Raw genomic sequence first — 27,414 nt, 5'->3', positions numbered from 1 at the left:
AATGAACAATGCTTGATATCTTCAAAGAATTTACTATTTCCAACAAAGAAACAGAGTTCAGGTTTTCTAAACAGCTATGTAGTGTCATTTTGCCCTTATCTTTAGTTGATTATGTTAGTGTGTTATTTATGCTAAAGTCATCTTAAATTAGACAAGAAAATCACAAGAAATGTTGCCTTTTTTTCCAGATCCAAATGGGCATAAAAACATACATAAAACAACACAAACGTCAGACAATCAATTTGGTAATTTCATAAAAAGAGAATCAAGCATAACAGCAATCTTGTGATATTATAACGAACTTGGTTATTTTTTAAAATACAGACTCTTATATGTTTTAAACGTTGCTCAATGTTTAAAAATGTTTTTTAAAGTCAAGAAGAGGAAATGCAAACAACCCAGAAAAGGTACTGTTTTTTTTTTTTTTTTTTTTAAAAAAAAGCTCTCACTAAAATCAGGCTAAGGCTCTGTCTCTAATTTCTACTCAGAGAATTCACAAACACTTTAGTATTCTGCTTATCATGTTTTTATTGATGTTCTCTTGCTGTGCATATGCTCATTATATACAGTACAGACCAAAGGTTTGGACACACCTTCTAATTCAATGGGTTTTCTTTATTTTCATGACAATTTGTAAGGCAAGAAATCCCACTTATTAACCTGACAGGGCACACCTATGAAGTGAAAACCATTTCAGGTGACTACCTCTTGAAGCTCATCAAGAAAATGCAGAGTGTGTGCAAAGCAGTAATCACAGCAAAAGGTTGCTACTTTGAAGAAACTAGAATATAAGGGGTATTTTCAGTTGTTTTACACTTTTTTGTTTAGTGCATATTTCCACATGTGTTATTCATCATTGAATTAAAAGGTGTGTCCAAACTATTGGTCTGTACTGTACATTATCCAGCTGTTATTTGTAAAATTAACTAACCTTGGCTTATTTATCAACATATTGCTTACAAACCTTCTTGTAACTTCTTAATTGGTCTTCAAAAAGGCCTCTCCAGGATTTCATTTGTTTTTGCTCTTTCACTCTAATCATTTTCATTCTGATCAGTTTCTTTTACTTGTCTATGGCAGTGTATTGTGCATTGTGAGGCTAAAAAATAATAAATGTGGAAATTGAACCCCCTAATCCGCCCGGGTGGTGAGGCAGTAACAGGGTTCCTACACAATTTATGTTTCTAAACTATTGCCCTTGTCCAGATGCATCTGTTCAAATGTGTCATGACTTTTAAGATCTAACATTGCAACTGATTTGGATTATTTTGTTAGGTGTTTGAGGTTTAGTATCAATGTGTTCCAGGTATTTGAAGCAGCAGAACTATGTAATATAACTGTAATAACTGAAATGCAAACCCATGAAAGTTTGGGAAAGTTCATATACTGTAAATGTGCATGGGTAGGCTGGTTTACAGTCAACAACTTAAGATGGAATGTTATGAACTTATTTTAATTACCTATCATCTTGAAATTAGGAAAATCTAAATTGTCATATAGATTTAAACTTGTTTTTTTTTTTTTGATAGACCTTTTGTCATAAAATTAAGTCATATTAAGATGACCAAATGGTAGCTTGACTTGTCACAACAGTTTATTTCTGTTATCTCAAGAAAGCATAGCTTTAGTTTCTTGAGATTAGAATTTCATCGACTTATCTGAAGAAAATTAAACCTCAAACTGGTTTTTTATGATCACAGTTGATCTTAAAATATAAAGGCTAAAATTCAAATTAGAGTGATATGGTCTACTGGCTTAAGATGGAAAAAACCTGATCCTAGACTGATGCATTACTAAATATTGAATGACAATTATTATTATTAAAAAATACTTTCATATATCAAAATAATGAAATAGTCAATTCATGATCTTGAAATTTGCAGCCATTATTACTGTTCACACATTTATTACAAATAAAAAACATATCCAAGTATGGAAAGATGCATCTCCATACTCAGTTATATTTTTTTATAAGCAGATTCTAAACATGCTAAGAGTAAATTGTATTAATATCAATGCTACACAGAAACTCTGAATGACTTTATACTTCCCTTTACCTTCAGGATGGAGCTTGTGATGCAAACCAGATTTAACTGGCTAGCTACTCCCCACAATGAGGTTTTTCCACACAGCTAAAATAGATATGACTAAGTAGACAGACTCACTGTGAGGTGGAAATACTGACTGGATGTTACCGCGAAGAGATCCAACTTGATAACATGCAAAATCACTCTAATTGAAGATATCTTAGCTGTTGGTGTCATGTATAATCCCAAAGCGGAAGAGGGAGAAGTTGAAGACAAAAAATTATTGGAAAAAAAAAAAAAAGATCCATGACAACCAAAATGAACAAAGTTTTAAATTCAGTTAAATGATAGGAAGCAATTTCATATTTATGGCAGGCCTCTGGTAAGAAAAAGCCCTGTCAACACACCGCTGGGTTATTGCTTGATATTAGCAACCTTTTTAAATCTGTACCATTTATTGGTCATGGTTAATAGGCTAATGTTGACTGAAAAATAAGTAAAAGTTCAAATAATTATTTTTAGGAAAACCTTCAGAAGCCTAAAAACTACAGATCAAAACCACTTCAAATATTACAAGAAAGTTTGTCTTATTCTGCAATAAAAAATAAGGTACTTATTAAGACTTGTGCATGTAGTGCATCCCTACAGGCAATGGTCAGAAACCTGGGTATGGTATTTGCATATCCACAGGCTCAGTTCCCCGTAACTTTAAAGCTAATTTTTTTAGATATGTATAAAAATATCTCTCTTTTTTTGGAGTGCTTTCTACTCAAACATCTGCAGCTCTGAGTAATTTCACTGAAAAGAAAAAAAAAAAAAGAAAAAAAAGTGGAACATGATTCAGAACCGCAGAGGAGGCCTCAGCTGCTTGGTTACAGTTCAGTGCCTCAGACACATTCAGAGAAAAAAAAAACGAAAAAAAAAAAAAAACTGAGACAAAGCTTGCTTTTTCCCTCATAAGTACGAGCTACACATTCCTCTCATTCTCAGCTGGTGCTGCTTTTGGTCTCAGCTTCTTCTGGGAAATTCATGGAATTCTGCACTTTAGTTCTCTGCTCAAAAAAATATATATCCAGGGTGTTAAAGAAACACGCCTCAAAACCCAGAAGCAGAAATCCCCAGAACATCTTCAGAATGCAAGGTTAGAAAATTACAGATTTCTACTTCTTAGTGCTTGATTAAAAGTTAAAGTAACCACGGCAACCAGACCCCAATCTACCTGCTTTGACAAACAGGTGTGAAGTAAGGCTTAATAATTTCTCTCAATGCCAGCTTACATGTAACAAGCACCTGAGTCAACCTCTGTCTTTTGAAGAATAAAGACACGGACGTCATCTACAAAGAAATGGTAGAAAAGTTCACTCTTTGGCTTTCATCTTTTTAAGCAACAATAACAAAAATAACACTCCTCCATATTATTGCTTTTTTCCTCCTCTGGCAAGTAAAAAAGTGATAAAACAACCTGTCTGACTGAGCTGTTAATTTCCGTCTTTGGTCTGTCACTTTAGGATCCGCTTGAATAAAAAATACACCTCTTTCATCCCTTCCTGTTGACAGCTCATTACCTTGCCCTCTCTTTAACTCAGGAACCCCTCATCCCTTTTCTAAAAACACTCCATTCAGACGTCTTTCAGTCCCGTCTCCATCTGTAGGGTGATGGAATATGAAGTCAAGCACATTTCAGGTCTGAGCAGGGAAACAACCTTTCATCGTTTGTTTCTGGAGAGAGGCACACCAAACTGATCCGTTTCGCATCAAAGTATTAACGGCTAATTAATTTACTGGGTGTGGAAGGAAGAAAACAGATTTATAGCCTGAACAGATGTTGCTCCAGCTAATATGTGGAACAACCTGTCTTTGCACATTCTAGCTGCACAGACCGGTAATTACTTCAATTCGTCTCATTCCTTGGCATTTAGTTCCAGTATAGCAGCAGATTTTAGCTCATACAGTCAAATATGTCAAATATGTTTTAGTCCTAAAAATAGTCATCTTATTTATGTTATGTTTTAGAGGATGCATATTTTACAGATTAAGGCATTGGTGATTTAATATTGTTTTTAAATGACGAGTCAGATTTCTATAGAACTTCACATATTCAGTCTGGTTTGTGGCAGAATCCAGGAACAAAACACAACAATTTGTGATTAAAATTTCTCTCATTGCTGGATCCATTAGAACAGTGGTGTCAAAACTGTTTGCCATGTGGGTCAAAATCGCCTGGTTGAAAATACTAGAAGGTTTCTACAGGCAAAAAGGTTTTATTGTGAAATTTGAACATTTTACCTGCTTAACATTAAAACAAACACACACTAGTTTACTGAAAACAAAGACGTCAATTTTTGTAAGTTTGCCCTGCTCAAGAAAAGGTTTATAATTTCTTAAAGTCTTGGCTTGATTTTTTTTTTATTGTCTTTGTCTAAAAAAAATGTCATAATTTGCATCATTGTTCAACAGTGGACATGGGCTGCACACAATCATGTGTGCCCACAGGGAACACTTTGGACACTCCTGTTGCAGGCAAAAATGTGGATCTTGATTTGCACAAGTTTTGAAAATAACTAACTCTGTGTTATCGATCAATTTCTGAGAAAAGCCAGAAATTGGCTTCAGCACAGAATTGAGACAAAAAGCTTCTTTTGGAGAGTTAAATCATCCTGAAGTGGAGTTAAAAAAACTTTGATTCAGAATGATTGTTTTTTTTTATAAACTGGAGGTCGCAGACGTGCTGTGACTGTGATATTCACCCTACCTGTTCAATCTCAAACACGTCCTTTTAAGCCTTTAATTCTCACTTCCTGTTTTTTTTTTCTGAGCATGTTTTCCAGACTGCTATAAACAACTGAGAAAGAAAAAAATAAACAAAAAACTTTACCATGTAGTTTAAAATTATGAAATGTAAAATATATAATTCTATTTAACATATATACTTTTTGCAGTTTTTAACTGGCTTTAATGCAGCAGCTTAGTAACACACTTAAAAAATAAACCCTTTTATGAATAAAAAATGGTGTGGTTTTCAAGGATTTAAAGGTTTTGTTCATATCTATAAGTCTTTAACCCATCTAAAGGTAATGTCACCACACTAAATACATTCATTAATACATAATCAGGCTGTCATTACATTGTTAAAGCAGACAGGGAACTTTTAAAGGCCAAAGTTAAAAAAAAAATTTAATGAAATATGAACATTGTTTTTTACTTTCTTATTTTAAAAACTGAAACTGCAATAAAATAATGGCCCTTGTTTTTTACTGTTTGTTATTTTTGCATTGTGAGCTAGAAATGATGGCAAACAGCCAGCCTTTTCCTGTGTATTTTTATGCATAAAATATATAATTTACGTAGTCTGACTGACCTCAAACCAGTGACGAAACTGTTTAAAAAGCTGATATAAAGTTTGAAAAGCAGCAGGTCTTCAAGCCTGCCTTGCTTCTGAAAAGCATCTTTTCTCTTTGTCCTAAACTAAAGCAGGGTGGGTGATACATTTAAAAGCCACAGTAAAAATTTGAGTTACTCAAAGGACAGCAGGTCTGGGTGAGGCTCTGCCTCCTCAGTGCCTCCTCCTGAGTCTTTACTGCAGGGGGCGCCGTTACCAAGCAGGACCTCCTCCCCCAGGCTGATGCGGCAGGGTGCCTTGCCCAAAATCGGAGAGGAGGCGAGCCGGGAGTCTGGCGAGGATGCCCTCTGCCAGACGTCGCAGTGTTTGGCTCGGGACTCCAAAGGAGGATCCTTGTTGATGAGGTCTGGCACAGAAAGCTGAAGCTGGTGTCGATGTTCCTCCTCACCTCCTTCTGGGCTCCCTTTTTCCTCCTCCCCATCTTTGACTTCATCAGTCGTGGATTTGGTCTCCTCTGTCTCTGAATCGGGTTGGTTCGCCACCAGACCGAGTGGCTCTGTGATTTCTGTCGACCTCTCCTCCTGCTCCTCACTGCCTCCTTGTAGCTTTTCCTCACTCTTCCTCTCCTCGTTGGGGCCCTGAGATGTTTCTTCAGGGGAGGGCAGAAAGGGGGGAGAATCTGCCGGGTCTGGCGAGGCGACTACAGGGTCAGAGGAGATCATCATGTCCTGGGTCGTCTTCAGAGCTCGAGGGACGCGCTTCTTTCCTGTTGGCGGCGGTGGGTCGAGACGAGGAAAGGAGTCAAACATGTGGCTGGAAAAGAGGAGACGGAAGAAGGGATTAATCTCAGAAACTAATGGACCAGGTTTTACTGCAAAAGCGGAAACTGTTAAAATATAATATGATAAAATTATTTACTGTTGTAGAATGTTCAGTACAGGTTTCAGGTTTTAATCTGGTGCCCTCTTTACTATAGGCCTAAAGCCTCTAAAAAAAATATGGAAAATGTGAGAATAGGAAAAACACCACCATCATGCCTGAATAAAACCATCATTCCTTTTACCTTTACACTGAATTACAACCATTTAAAGCTTCCGTGCTGCTTCAGTGCAGCTGACTGAAAACACAAATCCTGTCCTAAGATTAAGACTTTCAACTTCTTTCTGCCTGCAAATGACAGCATGTTGGGTGACAGAGAAGTTAGAACAAATGGGCTAGTTTCACTTTAGACCAACATTCTGATGATTAGTATCACAGATAATCAAAGCCCAGAGTATTCAGCAAACTAAATTAACACAATAAAGAGGCTATGCACCACTGAAGAATAAAATAAATCTCAGAGGAGTTGAAGGTTCAGACATCTGCGAACCTAAACAACATGAAGTCAATTAGTGCTCTCCATCTACACATTTTTAACCAAATTTTGCACACTCTCTGTTCCTTTTCCATAGAAAAAACTCCCTTTTCTATACTTTTGTGTTATCACTGTAAATCATTTCTCGATCAGCCACCAGCTGGTCGCAGCACATGGCTGCTCATCCTGACCGTCCTGGATCTGGTTCTGCTGGTTGAGGGAGTGGCTCCTCTCCACTGTCTCGAGATGTCGCCTACAAACTGTTCTGGAGCAGAACAGTGAGAGTAACACACCCTCTGCTTTCTTCAAGGACACAAGTCCTCCATTCCACAATCAATATCAGGACGACAAAGAGGAAGATGCTGCTGCTATACATCACTTGCAGCAGGTCCTTTCATCACCATTAAAAAGACATGGTTGTGTTATTTCATCTGTCAACAAAAAAGGAACTGCTGCATTTGGACAATTTGACTTGTGAAATAAATTGAACATTTGAATAAATAAAACACAAAGAAATAATCTGTTATAAAACCTTTTTTTAAACAAAAATATACTAATTAAAGTGGAATTAAAAATGTGGTCTTAAGTGTTTTATTTTTCTAAACAGAACACTTAGAAGAACTATTTTCTGCTGAGAGGGTTTAACCTAGTGAGGGTAATAACGATTCATTTTCAAATGTGCTTGCATGAATATGGTAAATAATATCTACCGGCAGCATTATTAAGATTTTTATTTGTTTTAATTAGAGATTATCTGTCTCTTTTTTAAATAAACGTTGACAGGTCTAAGTGGGAATAATAGCCATCATACATTGGATTACAGTGTAAGGTAATCTGTTCAGATAATACAGAAATTATTTAAATCATAAATTTCATTAGAATTATTGAAACAGTTTATCATAGTAATGCAGGAAAATACGTAAGAACAAAAATAGTCCTGATACATCATGGTTTAGATTAGGGCACCTAAAATCTTTTCTCAGAGGTGCAAAATTGAAGTACCAGAGGATGAAATGGCGATATGAACTGGAAAACTCAAACAGCAGGAACTGATAGCAAACAAAGCAGACACTTGAGCTCTGTTTACACTTTTCGAGTCTCATTTATCAAAAACCTGGAATACATTTGGGGTCAGAAATGGTAGGAGGACAAGTTCCATGTGTGATTTATGAAACCATGTGTCTTTTGGCTAATCCCAGTTTCCAAACAAACAGGTGTTGATATGTTTGGCAGTAAGAAACAATTGTCAATGATAATCAAGGAACCCCTTAATTCATTGTTGCAGTGGCACTACCCACAAACCATTTGAAAAATATACAAATAAAACAGCAGAAAACACACTTTCAAACAGCAAGACGACAGATACATTAAAAGTCAACCAGTAATGCCATTCTTTACACAAATGAAGTATCTGCAAATATTGTGATTTATCTTATACTACTTGCTGAAAATAAGTCATATAAAAGACATGCTGTTTCCCTCTGACTCAAAGCAGTGTATCATGCAACAGAGCACCAAATTAAACCTGACTGTCCACTGCAGTATTGTGCACAACTACACAAGCCAAAATGACTTGATTATTAGGCATGTAGAAATAAATCCTCTAGCCAGTCCAAGGACAACCCATCATTCCTTCAATACCCCAAAAGTGTCATTCCATAGGAGTCCATGAGCTTTAACTGAAATGTCCCGCTGTCCAAAAACCTCAATGTGAAGAATAGCTGTACTGATATCGGTGGTCAGATTTCCTCTCTCAAAAAGGGTTTTAGATTTTGGCACTGTGCCATAATGACAATCCTTGAAAGGTAAAATTGAACTAATAATTATTGATCACTCTGCACAAAAGTCTCTGTGCTATCCATGAAAAACTCAATCCTGTGAACAATTACAAGAATAAGCTCAGTCACTGCTAAAATGTGGTATTTCAAAAGCTAAAAGGAGATTTTTTTTTCTCTTTTTCTTTGCATTGTTCTCCATGTTATCAAATTAGTTGGTAAAGCATACAACTGTAATGTTGTTTGGTCAAATCAATTAGGTTTGTTGATCCATCTCGCACTGCAGTAATATTTGCAGTAATATTTCTCAAACAGCTGCATCACAAATCCACATAGAGGATCTAAAACCAGACGTGGAATTTCAGCAAATTCTACTCTGAAACCTAACTTTAAATATTTTGAATTGAGGAAACTCTTCTTTCAGCACTATGCTCCTTTGATAAATGTTATGGGGAACAAATAAGGCTGTAAAAATATGTATATTCAAAAAAATTAAGCTTTTTTTAGCACCCAAAAGTATCAAATGTATGTATTAACTAATAGATCTCTAGAAAATTTTATTTCTAGCCTGGTTGGTGTTCTTCGCCTTGTGGCAGAGGGAGCACTGTTTACCAACCTTTTGCCTGAAAAAGATACAGGATAAAGATGATGACGGAACTTGACTTAATGTCATGTTTTGATTGTTGACTCTATGTTGCATTGTGTTTCTGTGTTTGATATGATGTAAAGCACTTTGAAATGCCTTGCTGCTGAAATGTGCTATACAAATAAAATTTGATTTGATTTTTGATTTGACCAATTTTAGAAGCTAAGCTAAGTGTCCAAATATTGTTCTCTTATTTTCAGCAATAAGCACAGTCACACCTACGCAATTCCTCCTGTTTTTGGTCTGAATATGGTAGTTTGAGTGCTAGCATCAGGGCTTACTTTTAACTCACTGTTGGACTGAACCTTTGCTGGACGTTTGTGATGCAATTCACCTGCCGTAAGAAATCATACAGTTGCTCATCTGCTAAATATTTCATCATACAGTGCTACATGGGTTGCTGTCTATATTTTACAGTCCTGAGTTGACACAATGAAACATAAACAAGTCCTGGATAATTTTTAGAACCCCTGACTATATATAAATCTAAATTGAATTGATACAACTGATGACAATTTTTGTGAGTGAATGCATTTACACACCTGCTAGCAGAATTGTGGCCAAGTTTGTCCATGCAGCTCCAAACTGCGCCAACATTCTTGTTGACCTCAGTGACGCCGATGTCTCCAAGGTGGCTCGGCTCCTTTCTTCTCAGCAGGTCGTTGACCTTATGGAAAAGAAAAATCTCAGCTTTGAAGAAAGATAAGTTATCTGGGTATTTTTGAGAACCCACAGAGGTCCTTGCTACAAATCAGCTTATGATGTACTGACCTTTGCCCCAACTGCCTTGCCCAGGTTAATGGCATTTTTCAGCCTTTGCTGTCCTCCAGAGGATGGAGAGTCGATGAAGGTGGAGCCAGAATTGGAATTAGCTGATGCTGAGAGGGATCGGATGGAGTGCTGACCTGTTCTGGAGGTCTGAGGGCTCTGCTTCTGGGCAATGGAGTTCTCAAACAAACTCTGATCAACTGTACAAAAAGCAAACAAAAGAGAGTGTTATAAAAATTACCACAACATCTTAAACAGAACCAAAAAAAGTGTTTTATAAAAAGGAAGTACAGCAAAGCTGCAAACTTTTAAAACAGTAAATGATATGGATGAGGTTCCAACAGAAATGAACATGTTTTTCCGTATTCCTCCGCACCAAGAATAATTAGATTCAGTAAATTATTTTAGGGCTCCTACACATTTTTATGTATTATTGCTATTCTCTTCTAAAAAGTTTACAGAGTTCTTGAGCAATTTCTTTTTCAAACGTTTTGAGTGCAGAATCTGCAAAAACCACAAATTCAAGAGATTGCTGCATGGCAGGACGGATGTGCACACTCAGCAAGCAGGACATGGATTAAAATAGAAATATGCAAATTGATCAGTTTTCTGACCTGAAAAAAAAAGATCCTATTTCTTACCTTTTCATTATTTTCAGGGCTTCTCAGAAAAAGTAGGAACCCATTTTTTAAATTCAGGCTACTTTTTATTGTTTGAGCTTATTGAAGGACTGAAAACTCTCTCACTGTAAGATTCAGCTGTGCTTAAAGCAAACTGATATTGCATCATCAAAGTAAGATTCAATTTTGTTTTGCGAAACTGAATTTAGCTTGTGGAATTTAAATAATAAAGGCAATAGCACAACTATACCAAGTGAATAAAGGATGGTTAATAAACAACATGTTAGACTACTGCAGTGGAACACAAAACAAGCAGACAGTAGCAGCAATCATGCATGAATGAGTCAGAATGCAGACTCAGAAACAGCAAAACAGAAAGAAGTTCAGTTCAGATCAGTCCACCAAATATCTTACCTCTTGCAGAGATATATTTCTCGGAAAGCATTTAACGAGACAGAGAAGAATTAGATTTCAGATCAGGTTAGCCCGTAAATGTGCACGTTACACCAATGTTTCTGCTTCGGAACAAAAAATGTTGCTTATCAAAAACTCCTCTAAACACAAATAAATGGAGGAAAAACACTGAAATGAATTCAAAATTAAAGGCTAACCTTGACACCTCTTTGCACTCAAATCTTCCATTTGCTGTTCCAATCAAGATATCTAGAAGGGCCCATTAGCCAGACGCTCGAGGATATCTAACCCTTTAGTACAAATCAATGTGATGTAAAGTCCATTAACTTCAAGGAAATAGAAAGGGATATGAAAAGGGAAAGAGAACAAAACTGAATGTCTACTAACATGCAGCTACCAAGAAAGGACTGTAAATAAAATTCTGTAGAACAGAGGAACAGAGTGAGTCCACCATTAAAATCTGAAACACATCTGTAATGAGTGACATAAGGTAGTCAACTGACTAGTGGTCGGATGAAACCCTCTTTGTAGGAGATTACACTCTAAAAGAAAAATGGCATGACAAAAAAAGTAATTCAACACATTTTCTGATCTAGTGCAAGTCAAGCAATTGACAGATTTGAGCTCATTTGAGCTTTTTCTTTTTTCTACAGCAAAGACTGCAAACTTTTATTACAAAATAGTTCCTTCAAGGTGACTTGCAGCTGTTTTGATTGCAGATGAAACAGGCTTCATGTTCACATGTTTACTCTTTGCAGCTTAATCTTTTAGTCTCTTTATATCAGATCCAATCAGTATGTCAGGCAGATGAGCAAACATCAGCAGAAGAAGAGACCAGTCGTCTACCAGAAAAACATTTTAAGATTTTTGCTTCTTTAGGGCAATGTATTGTACTTTTTGTCCATTTCATTGTATTTAACCAACTCTTTTGGAGGTGGAATGTTGGAAAGACGATAATAAACCTGAACACATCAGTTAATGTTATCAATAGTTAGTTATATTGAATGTTTTATCACACAAAAATGTTACAGCAACTTGACTGGAACCTTGGGAGTTTTCCAGTAGAGGTTTGGTTAATTTAAATATTTTGTTATGCAATAAGCAGGAACAAGTCTTTTTTCCTGGAAAAAGCTCCAAATACACTGATTCCATCCAGAAATAAAGCTCCAACTTTAACTCGAGACTTAAATAATTCGAGATTTGATGGCTGGATAGATTCATTTATTTGTATTTAACTTCTGATTAATTTTTTACCCATGCATGTCAGCATTTATGTATTTGTTGCACTTCACTTCATGTTGGCCATTTCTACAGTTATTTACACTTTTCCCATATTCAAAACAATGGAAATCCTAGACATTCATTTTTGGAGGACAATTTATTATTAGTAGGGCCGTCAAGAAATATTTGTATTTGAAAAAAAAAAAGAAATGTTATATATATATATGAATATATATATGCGTTAATATTTAAAGGCTCCTATCTGAATACATGTTCATTAATTTATAACTCTGAATTTTAACATTCTTCAGCTTTTCTCTGAACAATCTCCTGCTTCAACTTCAACTGTTTGGAGACTACTTGAAATTTCTTTGCCTGATTCATTTACATACAAATAGTGTCTTATCACTATTTATGTCCAATTCTCTGCTGGACTGTCCCTGAACCTTCACTGAAGGGTACGGTTTCCTAAGAATGAATGCAAATCTGATGTTTGTTTAAGACTACTTATTGTTCTGCATTCCAACGTCAATAGTCCCCAACTACAGCCACAGAGAAGTAATAGAAATGTTACAAGTGAATATATATAAGTTAGCTGAGCAAATGCAACAGTTTTTTTAATCTTATTTTGTGCTAATTATCTTTGGTCGAAGGGTCATTTCCTGATTTTTCTGTATGATAAACATCATCAGTTTGATGCAGTGATAAGCAGATATTTGCCTTACTAAATTAAAACCATCTTTGACATTTATTCATGTAGGAACATCACCAAGGATAGTTTGAGATGATTTTCAAGAGAAAAAATTAACTTGAATAAATAAATAAATAAAATTTCCAAAGAGGAATATTCAAACACAGGAATGATTAATTAATGGAAAACTACTTTATTCCTATTTTAAGAAATCAAAAGTAATCTTCCACCTTGGCACAATGCATCATGTTTTTTGTGTTTGGTGTGTTTTTACATGCAAATACATCAATTGTTATATAGTATGTAGAATAGCTGACTTAACCAAATTTTAATAATGTAACATTCTGCAGAGCAAGTCTGCTTCTTAATAAAACAGACCATTACCATTTACTGAGGATCTTCTGCTAAATTAGGTGACGATTGGACCCGTGTCACACTGTTTAATGTTGCTATGTTCTGGGAAATATAAATACAATTAATGGGCACACACAGTACATTTGTCTCCCACTTTATTGTTGGCATCATGAATATCAGCACTGCTTCTTCTTTACAAATATGCTGCTATTTCAGCAACATAATTGGAATTACTAAACTGGGGCTGTTTAACAGGTGATTTGTTTGATTTGCCACTCATTGTGCTCAGACGTACCACCATCAGTAACACTTACCAGGCAAATTAATTTCAAAAAACTAATTATTCACATCCTTGTAATTAGAGATGGCACAATCTTGTGTGCTGCAGCTTCACTGTGGTTTGTGCAGATGAAAAAGGAAGCCCTTTTTCTTTTTGACAAAAACATAAAAGAAAATAAAATGTAATTAACACCATGCACTGACATTTAAAGTCTTAATTTTGTGCTGTGCACCACTTCTATCTGTTAATCAAGTTTTTTTGTTGTGTAAGTTCTAGTTGAATGAACTCTGAAAATCTAATCAAAAAAGAAGAAGAAGATTAAAATTATAGTCATGAGTGAAATTGTGAAATTGCAATAACCGTGGCCACTTTTCAGACGCCAAATGGGACCGTGGACATCTGAAGGGAAAGTCAAGGATCACAACACAGACAAAACTGACAAGCATATACTGTGTAAACTTCAAACACACACCGAAAAGGAGCATAGATGATTTAAAAAGATGGAAATCAATAGAAATTTGAGATTCACATATAAATCCACTGGTAATAACATTCATTAGATTTTATAATTCATTGGTGCCCCCAGTCAGTGAATGCACCACACCTGCGTGCTAAAAGGATCGGCAGCCAACAACAATCCTCTTGAGTTCCTGTTGTTACGGAATAAAGAACACTCAGTAATTCTCATCATCAGTGAACTGTGTGTAAATAAAGTCAGTGAAAACACAAAAGCTTGTAAAGGCTCCTAGAAAATAAGCTGTATCACTCAAACATGCTTGAGTTCCTTCAGGCTGCCATATGAGAGAGTGAAACATCAGCACAGAATAGGAAATTCAATGTCCTGCAGCAAAGTTGTTCTATTTTATCTTTTAAAGAGATTAAATCTGTCTGTCATGGAATGTTATTACGCATAGGGATCTACTTACTCTACAGGAAGTGCAGACATAGACAAATATTTAAAGCTTTATTTCCATCACAGTGTTTGTGACACTATCGAAATACTTTAATTTTGTCTGAAGGAAAACTTCAAATTGTCGGACATGTTGACTGACCTGCCTCTCCTCTATTCTTACAAATATATTATTAAAAACAATTCTTGAAAGCCACAAACTGCAGATTGTCTGTTGACAATTTGAAAGAGCTATTTTTTTTAACAATCAGTAAGAGATGGTTACTGATTGGCTGGCTGCTGCATTGCAGTCTCTTGAACATTTTCATTTGTCTGGGTACAGAAAGCATTAAGGGTGCAGTGGGTAACTTTTATATACAAAAAAACAATATTAACTATTTGTTTCATACTGTAACTATGTTGTCACAGTATAAGATGAGAAAGATCATCTGGGAAAAAAATCAAGGTCATCTGCCTCCTCCCTGTGGTCCTACTGCTGTCTGTGGTAAATAGAAATTTATTTAGAAAATAAGAGACAAATAAAAGATAAAAAAAGAGAAATCCAAACTAACTACAAGTGAAATCAGCAGGGCAGACATCTGCAACATCGGCCCCTTAGCCACAGAATCTCTTAATGTTTCTAGGAGGAATTATGCAGAATGATCACAAATGAGCACAAAAAACCCCCAACAAAACAATACAAATACATGCAAAGATGCTAAAAAATATATTAAGGCATTTAATCTAACTGAAAAAATAGCAAAGTTGCATGTCTTTGAAAACCTGCTTTTTGAAAAGAAACATCCTTTTACAGGAGGTTTCTTGATGTTTCCTCAGCCAAAATTTGTAATGTAGCTGTAACTGCAAACATGCATGTCTGCTTGCTCGGATCTGATGGGAATTGGCCTTAATGGGCTGCATGTCACAACCTGTGATGGAGTTCAAACTGCTGACTGTGCTGCTGAGGGCTGCAAAACAACAACAACTAATTTCCTGGTGTTTCCAATACATCTCTGTTTACCTTTTGCACTCCCTTAGAAAGCACAAAACAGCAGCAATAGTACTGGAGCACTGAAATGTGCATTAACACAGATGTTAAGGATAATGCTTACAAATGGAAAAGAAGGTGGAATGAAAAGAGATTATTTTCTAAAAAGATGTAGTTATTTTAGTACTCTGTGCATGAGTTGTTCTTTAAATTACAACTAGGACTAGGAGCTCTGTCTGCCACAATTTGCATTCATTTGCATTCGTTCTTTTCAAATGGCTGCTGATTAATAAGACAATAGTGAGATTACTAGTGGAGACGGCAAGATGTAGAGCATAAACATGCAATCACTTACATCCTTATGTCATCATGTTCTTTTATAACATAAAATGTTGTCACACAGAGAAGCAGGTCAAGACGAGAATGAGAGCAGCAAAGTGAGATATTTAGGGCCACACAAAAAGTGTTTACTAAGGAGAGCAGAGTCTTTCGTAGGAACCAGACTGAATCCATTGTGAGGATAACGCAATCATCTGCAACACTGCAGAAAATTATTAGCCTTCTCCAAAAGTAAAAATGAAATGGGACTTTTTCAATGTTGGTCATGTATAACATTAAGATGTTACTGCAATAGCTACTCAAATGAAGAGCTCCATAGCAATCAAATGAAAAAACAGAAGAGACTAACGATCTCTTTGGAAAAACAAAGAGATTAACAATAAAAGTAAATATTTTATGTTTACTTGTTGCTTTTTATTTAAATGCATCTTTTCTCAACAGATCACATGTAAAAACCTTCCAATCACCTTACTAAATAACAGCTTTACATTTTCCTGCTTTGTTAAGTTCCTAAAAAGCCTGAAAGGCATCATTTGGCTTTGGAGAATCATGAAACTTTTATGTGTTTTCTGGCTTAAGTGCATCAATGTCTGACCTGACTCTTCCCAAAAACAAAAAGTGAAACCAATCAGACAGTCTGGTGGAAAAGACGACGGCACATGGCACCCAGATGAAAATATAAGCAGCGATCACTGCGCTGAGAGGCTAAGCAACCTGAAACACGCTCACTTGAACACAAACACCATAGTCTTCAGGCCAGACAGGGTCATTATCGCTGCGGTATTCAATTACAGCTCTCACTGGGCTTCATTAGGATGCACGTGTGTCCTGTGTGTCTGAGTGAGGAAAATATTAAACTACAAGTCAGGCCAATCTTACCGTTGGGTCTGGCGGGGGGGGAAAGGGAGGGAGGAAATAAAATTTCAAGCTCTTCCCTCTTGAAGATGCACAGAGGATCTGCTCATCAATTTTTCACTCGGTTTCATTATGACATGAATGATTAAAGTGAGTGGGTGTGGGGCTGCCTCAGACTGATTAGCCACTAAAAAAAAAGATTAATGGAAAATATCTCTGCTCGACCTTACTGAACCCTGACCAACAGTTTGCTCTTGGCATAACATTTCTGTTTTTGTTGGTTTTATCTTCTATCTACAGTTAAAACATAAACACACCTTCATTGATCGTTTGTTGAAATGCCTCCTAGTAAATGGCACCATGACTTCAACAAGCTTCTGACAAGATTCTGCCTGAATCTTGTCAGACAGAATCTATTTAAGCCCTTTTCAAAACTCTGAAGAGGGAGGTTTTCATCTCATCTCATTTAGTTTTCTGGTGTACATTCTATATTTATGGATTGTTCACAAATTCTAAAATCAGTTTGTGTTTGGGGTCATTGTTTAGTTGGAACTTTTGATTGTTGATTGATGGTCAAGTTGATGGAAGGATTTGGAGACTTTCCTTGTTCCTTAATATTGCATCCACTTGATACAATACATCAGAACCACAAACAGCCAAACAGACCATGATGCTAACACCACCATACATGACAGTAGGTTTGGTGTTCCTAAATTTGACATCTTCACCTCATCTCCTACAAACAAACTTATCATTGTGGTGAAACAGCTCAATGTTTGTGATACAATTTTTCTATAGAAGATGTTTGTCTTATTCATGTCAGCAGCTGCTATTCTCAGTTGTGCTTGAGATAGTTTTTCTTTTTATCACTTAAACAAGCTCATAGTGTGCTTGAGTCTTGGTGGTTTCTGGGTTGTCCCTGAATATCATAAATTTCCTTCACCTCCAGGAAATAGTTTGGATTAAAAATTTCTGACCTGGCCACAACTAGATGTACCAATGGGTGAGTGACCACAAACACTTCAAAAATATATGGGAAATGATGATCCAGGTTAACACTGAGATGGCCTTATCATAAGCCATTATCACAAAACCTAATGTGAAAAATGCTTAAAAGCCAGGACCAATGAGCAAATCAGTTTAAATGAACTCCTCCACTTCTAATAAGCAAATTGGTCAAAAATCAAACCGCATGTGCAGAAGAAGCTTGTTGATGGGAAAAACAAGGGTGAGGTTTCTCTGTAATTTACTAAGAGTCTTTTGTATAAACATTTTTTGTAGAATATGTCTGTACATAATTGAGCCTCTATGTGTAACTTTAAACCAGAGTAGATCAGAGAAATTCCTTTTTAAATTCAAACTTTAGCATGTGTACTGAAATACATCACTTAATCCCCCCCAAAAAACTAAACAAACAAAAACAAACAAGCAAACAAAAATAAAGATGGCGATAAACAGAAATTAGGGCCCATGATGAGAATGTATCAACTTATCACAGGGACATTGATATCTCTATTTATGAACAAATGTTTCAAATTTTAGAAGCCACACAGTTAGGAGACATTAAAGTAAGCCATGAAAAAAGACATACAGGCCCTTAAGTGATTGGACTTTTTTATATTCACATAAACCTATCATTTTGACAAATATAATCTTCTTAAAGTACAGTCTCTTACTGTGAGGATATTAACATAACAACTGGAGAGAGGGGTTCATAATCACAGCTTTTTAATATAAATCAGTTAAGCAGAAAAAAAGGTCTGCACTTTCCATGGGAAAGCTGCAGGAAAAGGAGCCCCAAGAGTGAGTTAAACAGGGCATCCTTAGACTGCAGACACAGTATGAATCCAAAAGAGATGGAGCAAGATGATCATCAGTGAGACCCGCACAGCTTGCCACACCATTGCATACTCCAGGTAGCACCAAAAGTCTCTGTAAGGTGGAAATCATTCCTTAGCTTCAACAATAGAAATGGCAAAAACTGATCTAGATTAACTTCTCATCTTACTTTGGTTTGACCGGACCACTGAGCAAAGCAGCCACAACACAACACCCACCGCTCTCTAATTACAGAGGGAAAATGTTCATTTTTCTTTACCGCTTCCTTTCACTTACAGTGCTATAATGGTAGGATATATGCTGCACACTTGAAAATAAAATTAGTAACAAGAACATTTACTGGAACCTGATCCCACATGTGTAGAGAAATGACTGCCCTATTTTAGAAAAAAAGCCATTAATGTATAAATATACCTCAGAGTACAGACAAATAATAGTAAACATATGTAGATCTTAGACATAAGAAATAAATACTGTATGCAACAGTAGGGGTGAGTCTAGTCAGACATGTTTAAGTGCTACCAGTCTGCTATATATCTAGGCCCCCAGATCAATAATTCACTCAGACTTTTGCTAAACCACCTTCTGTCAGACCAGACAACTCCCCTTGGAGGGGCTTGTAGACAGAAGGACAAGTATAGCAATAAACAAAAAGAAAAAGAAAAAAAACGTTTTAATTAAAACGTGTAAACATTGTTCCAGGTTTTACAGCTTGAGTTTGCTCTTATATGCTTCTATTTCTGTCTGTTTTAGAGATTTTGCTTCCTGCTCATATGACCAGCTGCAAGAGATGAAAACAGCCATGGGGTTTCTGCAGGGATGAATGAACGATCTCAAGATTTGTTGAATTACAACTTTCATTTGATCTCAACATCACACAGACAGGTCGGTATGCACTACTTCCAAAATGTATTTTCACAAAAAAAATAAATAAATAAGGCAGAAATTACTTCTAATAGTATATATAATGAAGATTTGTGCTGGATCTTCACAGTCAGCAAAATTCCTTTGAAAATAACAATTATATCATACAGACTGAGCCTTACACACATGTGGAACACATGGTACCATAAAGGAGAAAACTATTGGCAAGTCTTTTAACTCTTTATTACAAAAGCTACTTTTATGTTCAAGACTTTGTAAAAACCTTCGAAACATGAAAACCGATAAACCATAGAAATAAAAGACTGCAGCACTGTGCATTATTCGTTTAAATTATTTTGGCCACCTAACAATGGGCTGAATTGTTATGTGCAGTTATTAACTTTAGACCTCACAATAAAAAAGCATTTGTAAAGCTTAGTTTATAAATGACAGTTTCAATAATTCTCATCACCGTGTGATGCTTTTACCTTTTTGGTGAAAAGTAATTTAAAAGTTGTCAACAAAAATCTCATATTTGGTGAAATCTTTCATCACAAATTTATCAGTATTGTGTTTTGCTGTTTTTATTTTTCTTTTAAAAGAAACTTAACAGTTTTTGAAAAGGTGACACTCCCCTAGCTATTTACTGTGACAGGGATGCCAAAAAACTTGAAGATCAAATGTGACAAATTAAAATATACAATATATATGTGTATATGTATATACAAGTATATGTATAAAATATACATATACTTGTATAATCTGACAAATTTTTATTCCATTGGCATCAACACATTCAAAGTCATGCAAAAGAAACAGGCCAAAACAAAGAAAGGAAAGCTGGCTCTTAAAATAGATGTGGCATAGATAAACACCTTCAGTTAATAATCTTTGCATGCTGGCCATTCACATCTGGAGCTCCACATGTGGCAGATTATGACTCAAGCTACTCTGTCATACAAAACAGGTGTCAGTTCTACATCACAGCAACATCAATGGCAGATTGCCACTGCACATGGAGCGTACACAAAGCAGAAATCTACACAGAGACATGTAGCACTGCTGAATATTTGACAAATGTAAGGAAACAAGCGTCATCTGACTGAGCAATATGTTGAAAGTATGGGAGGTGGAGGGAACATTCCCTTAAATGAGCACCAAAAGAGAACAAAAAGACACAAAACATCCAGAAAACACAACTGCTTCGAGGTTAAGACTACTCTAGCCATACTCATCACATCAATCTAAGTAGTTTCTGATGAAGTTATAGCTCTTATTTTTAATGCTGAGGTCAGAGGATTAATTACTTGGCTGTTTTGAGTACTTTATGCCTTCTGCTCTTCTGGCACATACAGAGGAATTAATTCCAAGGCTTTAATGGTCTAATGTGATTGTTTGTTTGCATGTGACCCACTGACTCCTCATGCATCTCACAGCCATATTTCACATTAACACAGCAAACTTCGTTGACGCCTTTACAAACAGAGGACAGCCTTGGAATAAATTCTTGGGGAGGCTCCTCCAGCCATTTCTCAGTGCTAATATTTGCTTTTTCTTCCCAGCAAACCTATAATGTAATATTGGTTTAAAATAGATGTTTGGTAATATAGGTGCACACATTTGGTAAACAGCTCTTATGTTTGTTCAGATCATTAACATTTATTTTTTGCTGAGAATTAAAGAACTGGCTGGGGGAGAGGACTTTGCTAACACTCTTGTGCACAAGGAACCTCCACAATTCTGTTTGTGACTCTAACCTGAAACCTTGAATCAAACAGCTATGAATTGCTCTAAACACATTACCTGATATGTAAGCAATCTATGGTAAACAAACCAGCAACAGATGCTCTGATCTATTAATAATAATGTCAGTCATTTTAAATGTCTTATTGTGAAAAAGTGAGTTGTTGTTTCTATACTGAAACTTATAGAAGTATAGCTCTATATATCCTATATAGTATATCCTATATCCTATCTATAGTATAGATAGGATTAAATAAAGTGATTTGATTGGATTAATATTTGCAGTAATTCAACTGCATCACTAGAATATTGAATTAACAGCTACATAATGTTTCCATACTTTGAAAGAGTAGGTAGACAAAATTCTTTTAGACAACCTTACCACTAGCTGTCACCAGCACCAGTTGCTGTCTCCTTTAAGCATTTAACCACAATCTAATGTTTTTTCTGAGCTATTGAATTAGTGTGCTGACAATTTAAAGGTAATGAAATAATTTTATTTTTCCTGAAGATAGGAATAAATCAGACATGTTAAACTAAATCATAATCATAAGTTCCAGAAATTGTGAATGTGTGTCAGGTGTTGGTTAGCGGTGAAGTTGTAGTGTGTGCATCAGCTGGTGACAGACTGGACTGTATATTGATCTACAGTGCCCCTTTGCTGTCCAAGTCTTTAACCTCAGTTTCAAACAACATGCGTCTGTGACGGAGAAATCAATGCAAGTCACCAACCCCAGTTCAACTCTGCTGGACAAGTTGGCAGTGTAGCTTTCAGTGGCAAACAACTTCTACATGCAGTTATTGCTGAATGAAAGAAGAGTTTGAGATATTTGAGGAATTGTAATAATGCTAAAAAGAATACCGTTTGCAGTTTATTTCATTTTTACTTTTAGGATATAAACACCAACATAGTTTCTAAGCTTGTCAACTACCATTTACAACTTTCTTGCTTTTGTGAAAAGAAATATTATAATGTACACAACATTGTGTACAATTATTGTGTGCAATTGAATGTACACAATATGCATATTAAAGGCTTAATGAATAACATGTAAGTAATGATTAAAGCTAATAGATTAACCAATAACACAAATAGCTCCTCTCTGTTATAATCAGTTTCAGCTTGAGTGGACCATATGTATCCCATGAAAGATTGGTTAATATTTTCTGACAGGTTGCTCTCATAAGTCTGTTTTCCACAAACATGATACAAAGTAATTACTATCTCCCCATCTGTCAAGGTGAAAGGCTGAGGGCTATACCTTTTTCCACTGTCACAAAACATGAATCACAAATGCATGACGAAGCACAAGAGACTGCATTAAAAATATAAAAGCCAGTCTGACATTTTGGAGAGGTCAGAGAAAAAGTTGAGTTCAGAAGATAAGAAGAGAATACGGTAATGATGACCCACGAGTTAAAAAAATACTCATATCCTTTGATGAAGTGAAAAAAGGCAAAGACAAAAATAAATTTTACCCCTGAGGGTGTAGAGTCAGAGCAGAACATAGCCTCTTTGAATATGAAAATGTAAATATCATGAGCGCAGAAATGCAGAAAGAAATGTTGGTGGCACTTTCTATTACAGCTAGGTAATAAAAAGTTGCAACAATATGATAGTAGTTTCAGGATGTTTCCTGAAATTTCATGAAATACTAGAGTCAAAATATGGATTGTGTAAATTTAAGATATTCATTGAAATAATTCAAGTAACCTAAATGCTTCAATAACATTCAAAAAGACTGCCTTTCTCAGAACTCTAAATGCCTTATTAGAGTCAGTGAGAATAGCCTTGACTTGAATGTATTGGAATCTACAGTACGTCTCCATTTGAATATAAACATCATATAGTGCTAAATGCGTTGGGAGCTTAAATATGATTTAAATTAAATAAATTGAAACCATTGAAGACATTGGTGTTGGGTAAGACCTGACAATTGGCAAAGAAAAAAACAAGATGGGTGAGGAAGATGAAGAGAAAATAAAAGATGATGAAGAAGTGACTGAAGCATAAAGGTCGTTCTTTGCACTTTTCATACTTGGAACTGTCTGTCCCTAGTGAGTCCGAGTAATTTATGGGAAATTAATTTATATGTACGAGATGTGGCCTGTAAAGTGATGATCCTGAACTTTTATGTCCTCCATCTGATTTCAATCAGGAATTTTTACTGCATATCACTCTCCATCTGCCTCCATTTAATGTCTTGTCATGACTTTTATAAAGATGTAAGGGTATCCAAGCAGATTAGCTAGCAGCTCAGACAATATTATTTTACTTGATTCACAAAGGAGATAAATCAGAAAACTATGACATGAAATCCTTTTAACTTGTAGCATATCTTACTCTTCTGTTGGTATCCTTTTGTTTCAATTACATTTGAGTCAGAGCACACTTGAAACTCACTGGCACACCTGCTAGGAATGCATAAAAAGCAAAAAACAATAAATCCCTCCAAATTGCAGTAGCTGAATATAAAAAAAAGAATAATCACTCTTTTAATTGATCAAATTAATTCAGTGAAGAAAGCAATCCTATTGAGGTACTTTGGGTGTGGAAGACGAGAAAGAGAAGGTTTGTGTCCAATGAACTATTTCTATTTTCATTTTTAAATATGTTGCAGATTTTTGGTCTCCCAAAAGACCCAGTGGAAACCTGCTTTCTGCTTCTGGCAAAGGACATCATATTCTATTTAAAATAACCAGGTGTATCAAAATGTTTATGATGTCAGGCTCTCTTAGCACTCTCTTAGCAAATGTAATGTCTGTAATGGTTTCACAATTGGAAGAGGTATTTCTGATGATTTCATGTCTTCACGATGTAAAGCACTTTGAATTGCTGAAATATAGAAATAAAATTTATTGAACAATTTTGAAGAAAAAGAGGCCCACAGCATGACAGATCCTCCACTACACTTAACCAATTGATCTTTTGTTTCATGCTAGATCCACTTGGATTGATTTTTGCTGAAAACCTAACCGTATTCTCAGTGACCACAACCCAATCCAGTTAAAATCTCAGTAGCATTCATCAAACTTCACACATGGGCATTTATTAAAATAGCAAAGAAAAAAGGCCTTTCTTGCAACATGTCCCCGACAACCAGTTGACGGTAGACAGCATTCACTTGATTGTGGTTACCAAGAGATTTTGTGGACACTTTGTAACCACTTCGAACTATTTGCTATATTTCTCACTCAGCTCTGGAGTTATTTGAGAAACGTTTTTCCCAGGTCTCTCTCTTCAAAGTTTTCAAAGTGTCAGTAAGTGGGGAAAGAGCTGTATTGTATGTGTACCAACTTCATATAATTTTACATACAACAAAATCTCTTTCATTCCCAAATAAGAACTAATTCAAAAGGCAAGCAGTTACATAGAGTTCGATTCACTGGTATCTTCTGAACATAGAGTTCCCACTGGTTGGTTTGATCACATCAGGCTAAAGCTCTGTGAAAGAGACGCTAAGCGCTTAGAGATTTGGCCCGACCCTGTTTTAAGTCTCAGATGAGTTATTGCCAAAAACTGTAATATTGCTCAGATAAACCAAAGTGCAAAATGAAAACTTGTTAGCTTTCAGCATGAATCGAAATTAATACTGTAATATATCATTGTGCCCTTAGGCTTTACCCAGAGCTGGATATAAATAAGTGAGACAACTCTTAGCTTGAATCTGTGAGCTACTATTGTGGAGTTTTGTGTTTGTGTTCAATGAAGGAAACAAACAAGCATTGTTCCTTTAGATCTAACTAATCCCAGCTTTACATAAATTACAAAAGAAAGGAAATAGTGGACAATTGAAATGGGTAGAATTTGTGGAGAGAGAAAGAGGGCAGACAAAAAGGCAAGTACAGAAGTTCGTGCGGGACGGTGCAGAAAACTGGATTTGTACGTACAGATACACATCTCTATTGAAAAGCAACCAGCAATTATAAACCGAGTAACAGCAACTCCACTTCCTCAAAGTAGAGATGGCAGCAAAAGTCAACAATAAATTGGAGCCAAGAGGTAGCAATTTCATGACAAGATTAGTTGCTTTCCACTTCATCAAGAGATACAAGTTCTTCAGTCTCACACCCTGCTTCACCTACTCCCAGGGCTAATTGGGAGATCTAATCTGAAAAAATGTTGTGAATATTAATATCAAACCCAATATATCATGTTCTGATATATTTTGATTTCACATAGCATCATTGCCTATTCAAAAACAGACAGACGAAAGTAAATGCACATAGGGACTCTCATTTTAAAGTTTTATCTGCTAAAATAAATAAATAAATACAATAAAATTCAAAGCTCAGCTCCTGAATCAGGAAGCATGTCAGTGTGTCTCATGAGCTTTGAGTGTAATTAAAAAGGGGGGCACAGAAAAGAAAGGGAAGACTATGTTAGATTTTAGCGAATAGAAGTATATGTTTGAGTTTGCAAAACTATTTGCTCTCAGGGTATTTGCTCTCTCAATATTTCAGTTTGCTGTACTCTTCTTAAACAGCGTTTCCTGTAAATAGATTTGTGTCTAAGGAGACTCTTATTTTTGATTCTAGTCATAATATGTTTCTGCATTTCCAGGATATTTATATCTTACATTTTAGATATTTCAGATTTTAGGAAAACTCTGAGAGAACCTCGCCTGTACAGAGATGACAAACCGCTGCAGTAGAAGCATGACTCAGTCTAACTCTTTTGTTGAAAATTTATGCATTAGAGTTAATGTACCGACTCCAGCAAAAAAAAAGAAATGACTGTTTTCTCCTACGCAGGACTCAAGTTAGTCTGACCGGATGTCTGCTTACAGCTTTCAAACATTGCTTTATCTTAATAGCACCTAATGTTTGTTTTTTTCTAATTTTCAAATCCTTAGGCTGTTTTAAGATGATGAATGTTTTTGACAAGACAACATATGACGTAAGCCTGTCTCATTGGTCACATGTCTCCATTAAATATAAGTTTTTCTCATTTCAGTGTAAACCAAAGAAAGTAGCAACCTAATAGCAATATAATCCCATTTTCTAAAGACCCAGTGGTTTTAAGATTGCTATAGTTGGACAACTGGGAACTTAAGACAGATTCTTGAAGAGAGTCTGCAAAGCACAGTGAAACTGCAAAGCACCCAAGAGCTCCATCCCAGAATCTGCATGCCACAGTTAGCATGTTCAACTTTGAGTTTTATAACATGACAATTATGACAAGGCTAGACGAGAATGCCAAAATTTGAAAGCTTTGAAAAAGAAAAGCTGTACTCTCTAGATGAATGTGGAAGCAAAATTTGTGTCTGAATCAGCCACAAGAGTTCTTGAAAAATGTTCTATGAACAGATTACATACAACAAAGTGAGGAACTTTAGTAAAGCGACACAGCACCATGTCAGGAAAAACCCAGTAGAACATTTAGACACAAACACCACAAAGTGTCGAGCACAGTGGCAGTGGGTCGATGAGTTGGGCTTTCTTTGGAAACACGAACAGGCCATCATGTATCCACTAAAAATGGCACAAAATTAATAAAGCAAAGGATTGCTTTGATGCCATAAATAGTAAGTTATTATATTTCCAAGAGTGATGAATTTAAAATTTGCATTTCAATAACAGAATTGCCAGAAATGTGAAGAGTTTTGCTAAAGTAGTAAATATGCTAAAACGTACGAGTGGTGTTGGCATTTTGATTACAAATTAGGTGTTTGTTTGTGAAAAGTCTTACTTGTTGAACTACTAAGAACTGGTGCAATAATAATACATGTTCTTCTGTTGTTGGAATCCTATGTCCAACTGAGAAAAAGATAGATCTGCTGCTAGTGGTTGGAAGATCTGGTAGCATTGGAGCATGACAGCCTCACTTCTGTCAGGCTGTTCTAGGGCAGCTCTGGCTTCACTATATTAACTTTCCACAATCAGCATGTGGATGTGTGCATGAATCAGTAAATGCCTTAATGTAGAGTAAAGTCAAGATAAAGTGCTGTACAAGTACAGAACATTTGCCATTTACCATTTTGTGTGTTGAGCAGAAAAGACTATGCTTTGCTTCAGACCAATTTCAGTAGCAGTGTGCTTGTACTTGACATTTTTTAATTATACTTCACACAATTTGATTTAAATTTGTGCTACCTTCAGATTGACATTCTGACATTTTACATTTGTAAAAGCAACCACCTGTATTGTTCTTTACTATCAACAGTTTCAATTGTTCTTTTACTTTGTTCTTTGTTGACAGAAGGTATGTTCAGCTGACACATTCTGCAGACCAAAACACTGTGCGACATCAAGACAGTAAGAAATATTTAATTTGATTTATTTCAATGAGAGATATGACACATCAAGATAAACCTAACTAATAGTTTTGCATAACATGTAATGTCAGATGACCTCTTTCATTTTATGAATTTCACAGTGGTATGAATGCTACTTTTAAAATTAAA

The 27,414-nt window shown here is 35.8% G+C and overlaps 1 protein-coding gene across 4 annotated transcripts in view; it reads right to left on the bottom strand.

The window, feature by feature from the left end:
• Positions 1–981: 981 nt before the first annotated feature.
• The window catches only part of LOC114150581 (carboxyl-terminal PDZ ligand of neuronal nitric oxide synthase protein-like), a 160,697-nt gene continuing 134,264 nt past the window's right edge, over positions 982–27,414 (bottom strand). For 3 of the 4 annotated variants that reach the window (XM_028027072.1, XM_028027075.1, XM_028027074.1), the window contains exons 11-13: positions 9,914–10,110; positions 9,685–9,809; positions 1,028–6,180 (exon numbers count right to left, since the gene is read on the bottom strand). In XM_028027072.1, coding sequence (XP_027882873.1) covers positions 5,541–6,180; positions 9,685–9,809; positions 9,914–10,110 — 962 coding nt within the window. In that variant the 3' untranslated portion in view covers positions 1,028–5,540. Of the gene's footprint in view, positions 6,181–9,684; positions 9,810–9,913; positions 10,111–27,414 lie in introns of all 4 variants that reach the window. The other variant, XM_028027076.1, reaches the window with a different exon arrangement.

Source organism: Xiphophorus couchianus, chromosome 9 (assembly GCF_001444195.1).
Source record: "Xiphophorus couchianus chromosome 9, X_couchianus-1.0, whole genome shotgun sequence".
Classification (NCBI taxonomy): domain Eukaryota; kingdom Metazoa; phylum Chordata; class Actinopteri; order Cyprinodontiformes; family Poeciliidae; genus Xiphophorus; species Xiphophorus couchianus.
Note: the sequence above shows the minus strand (reverse complement) of the source record. Positions and strands in the feature narration are given on the sequence as shown.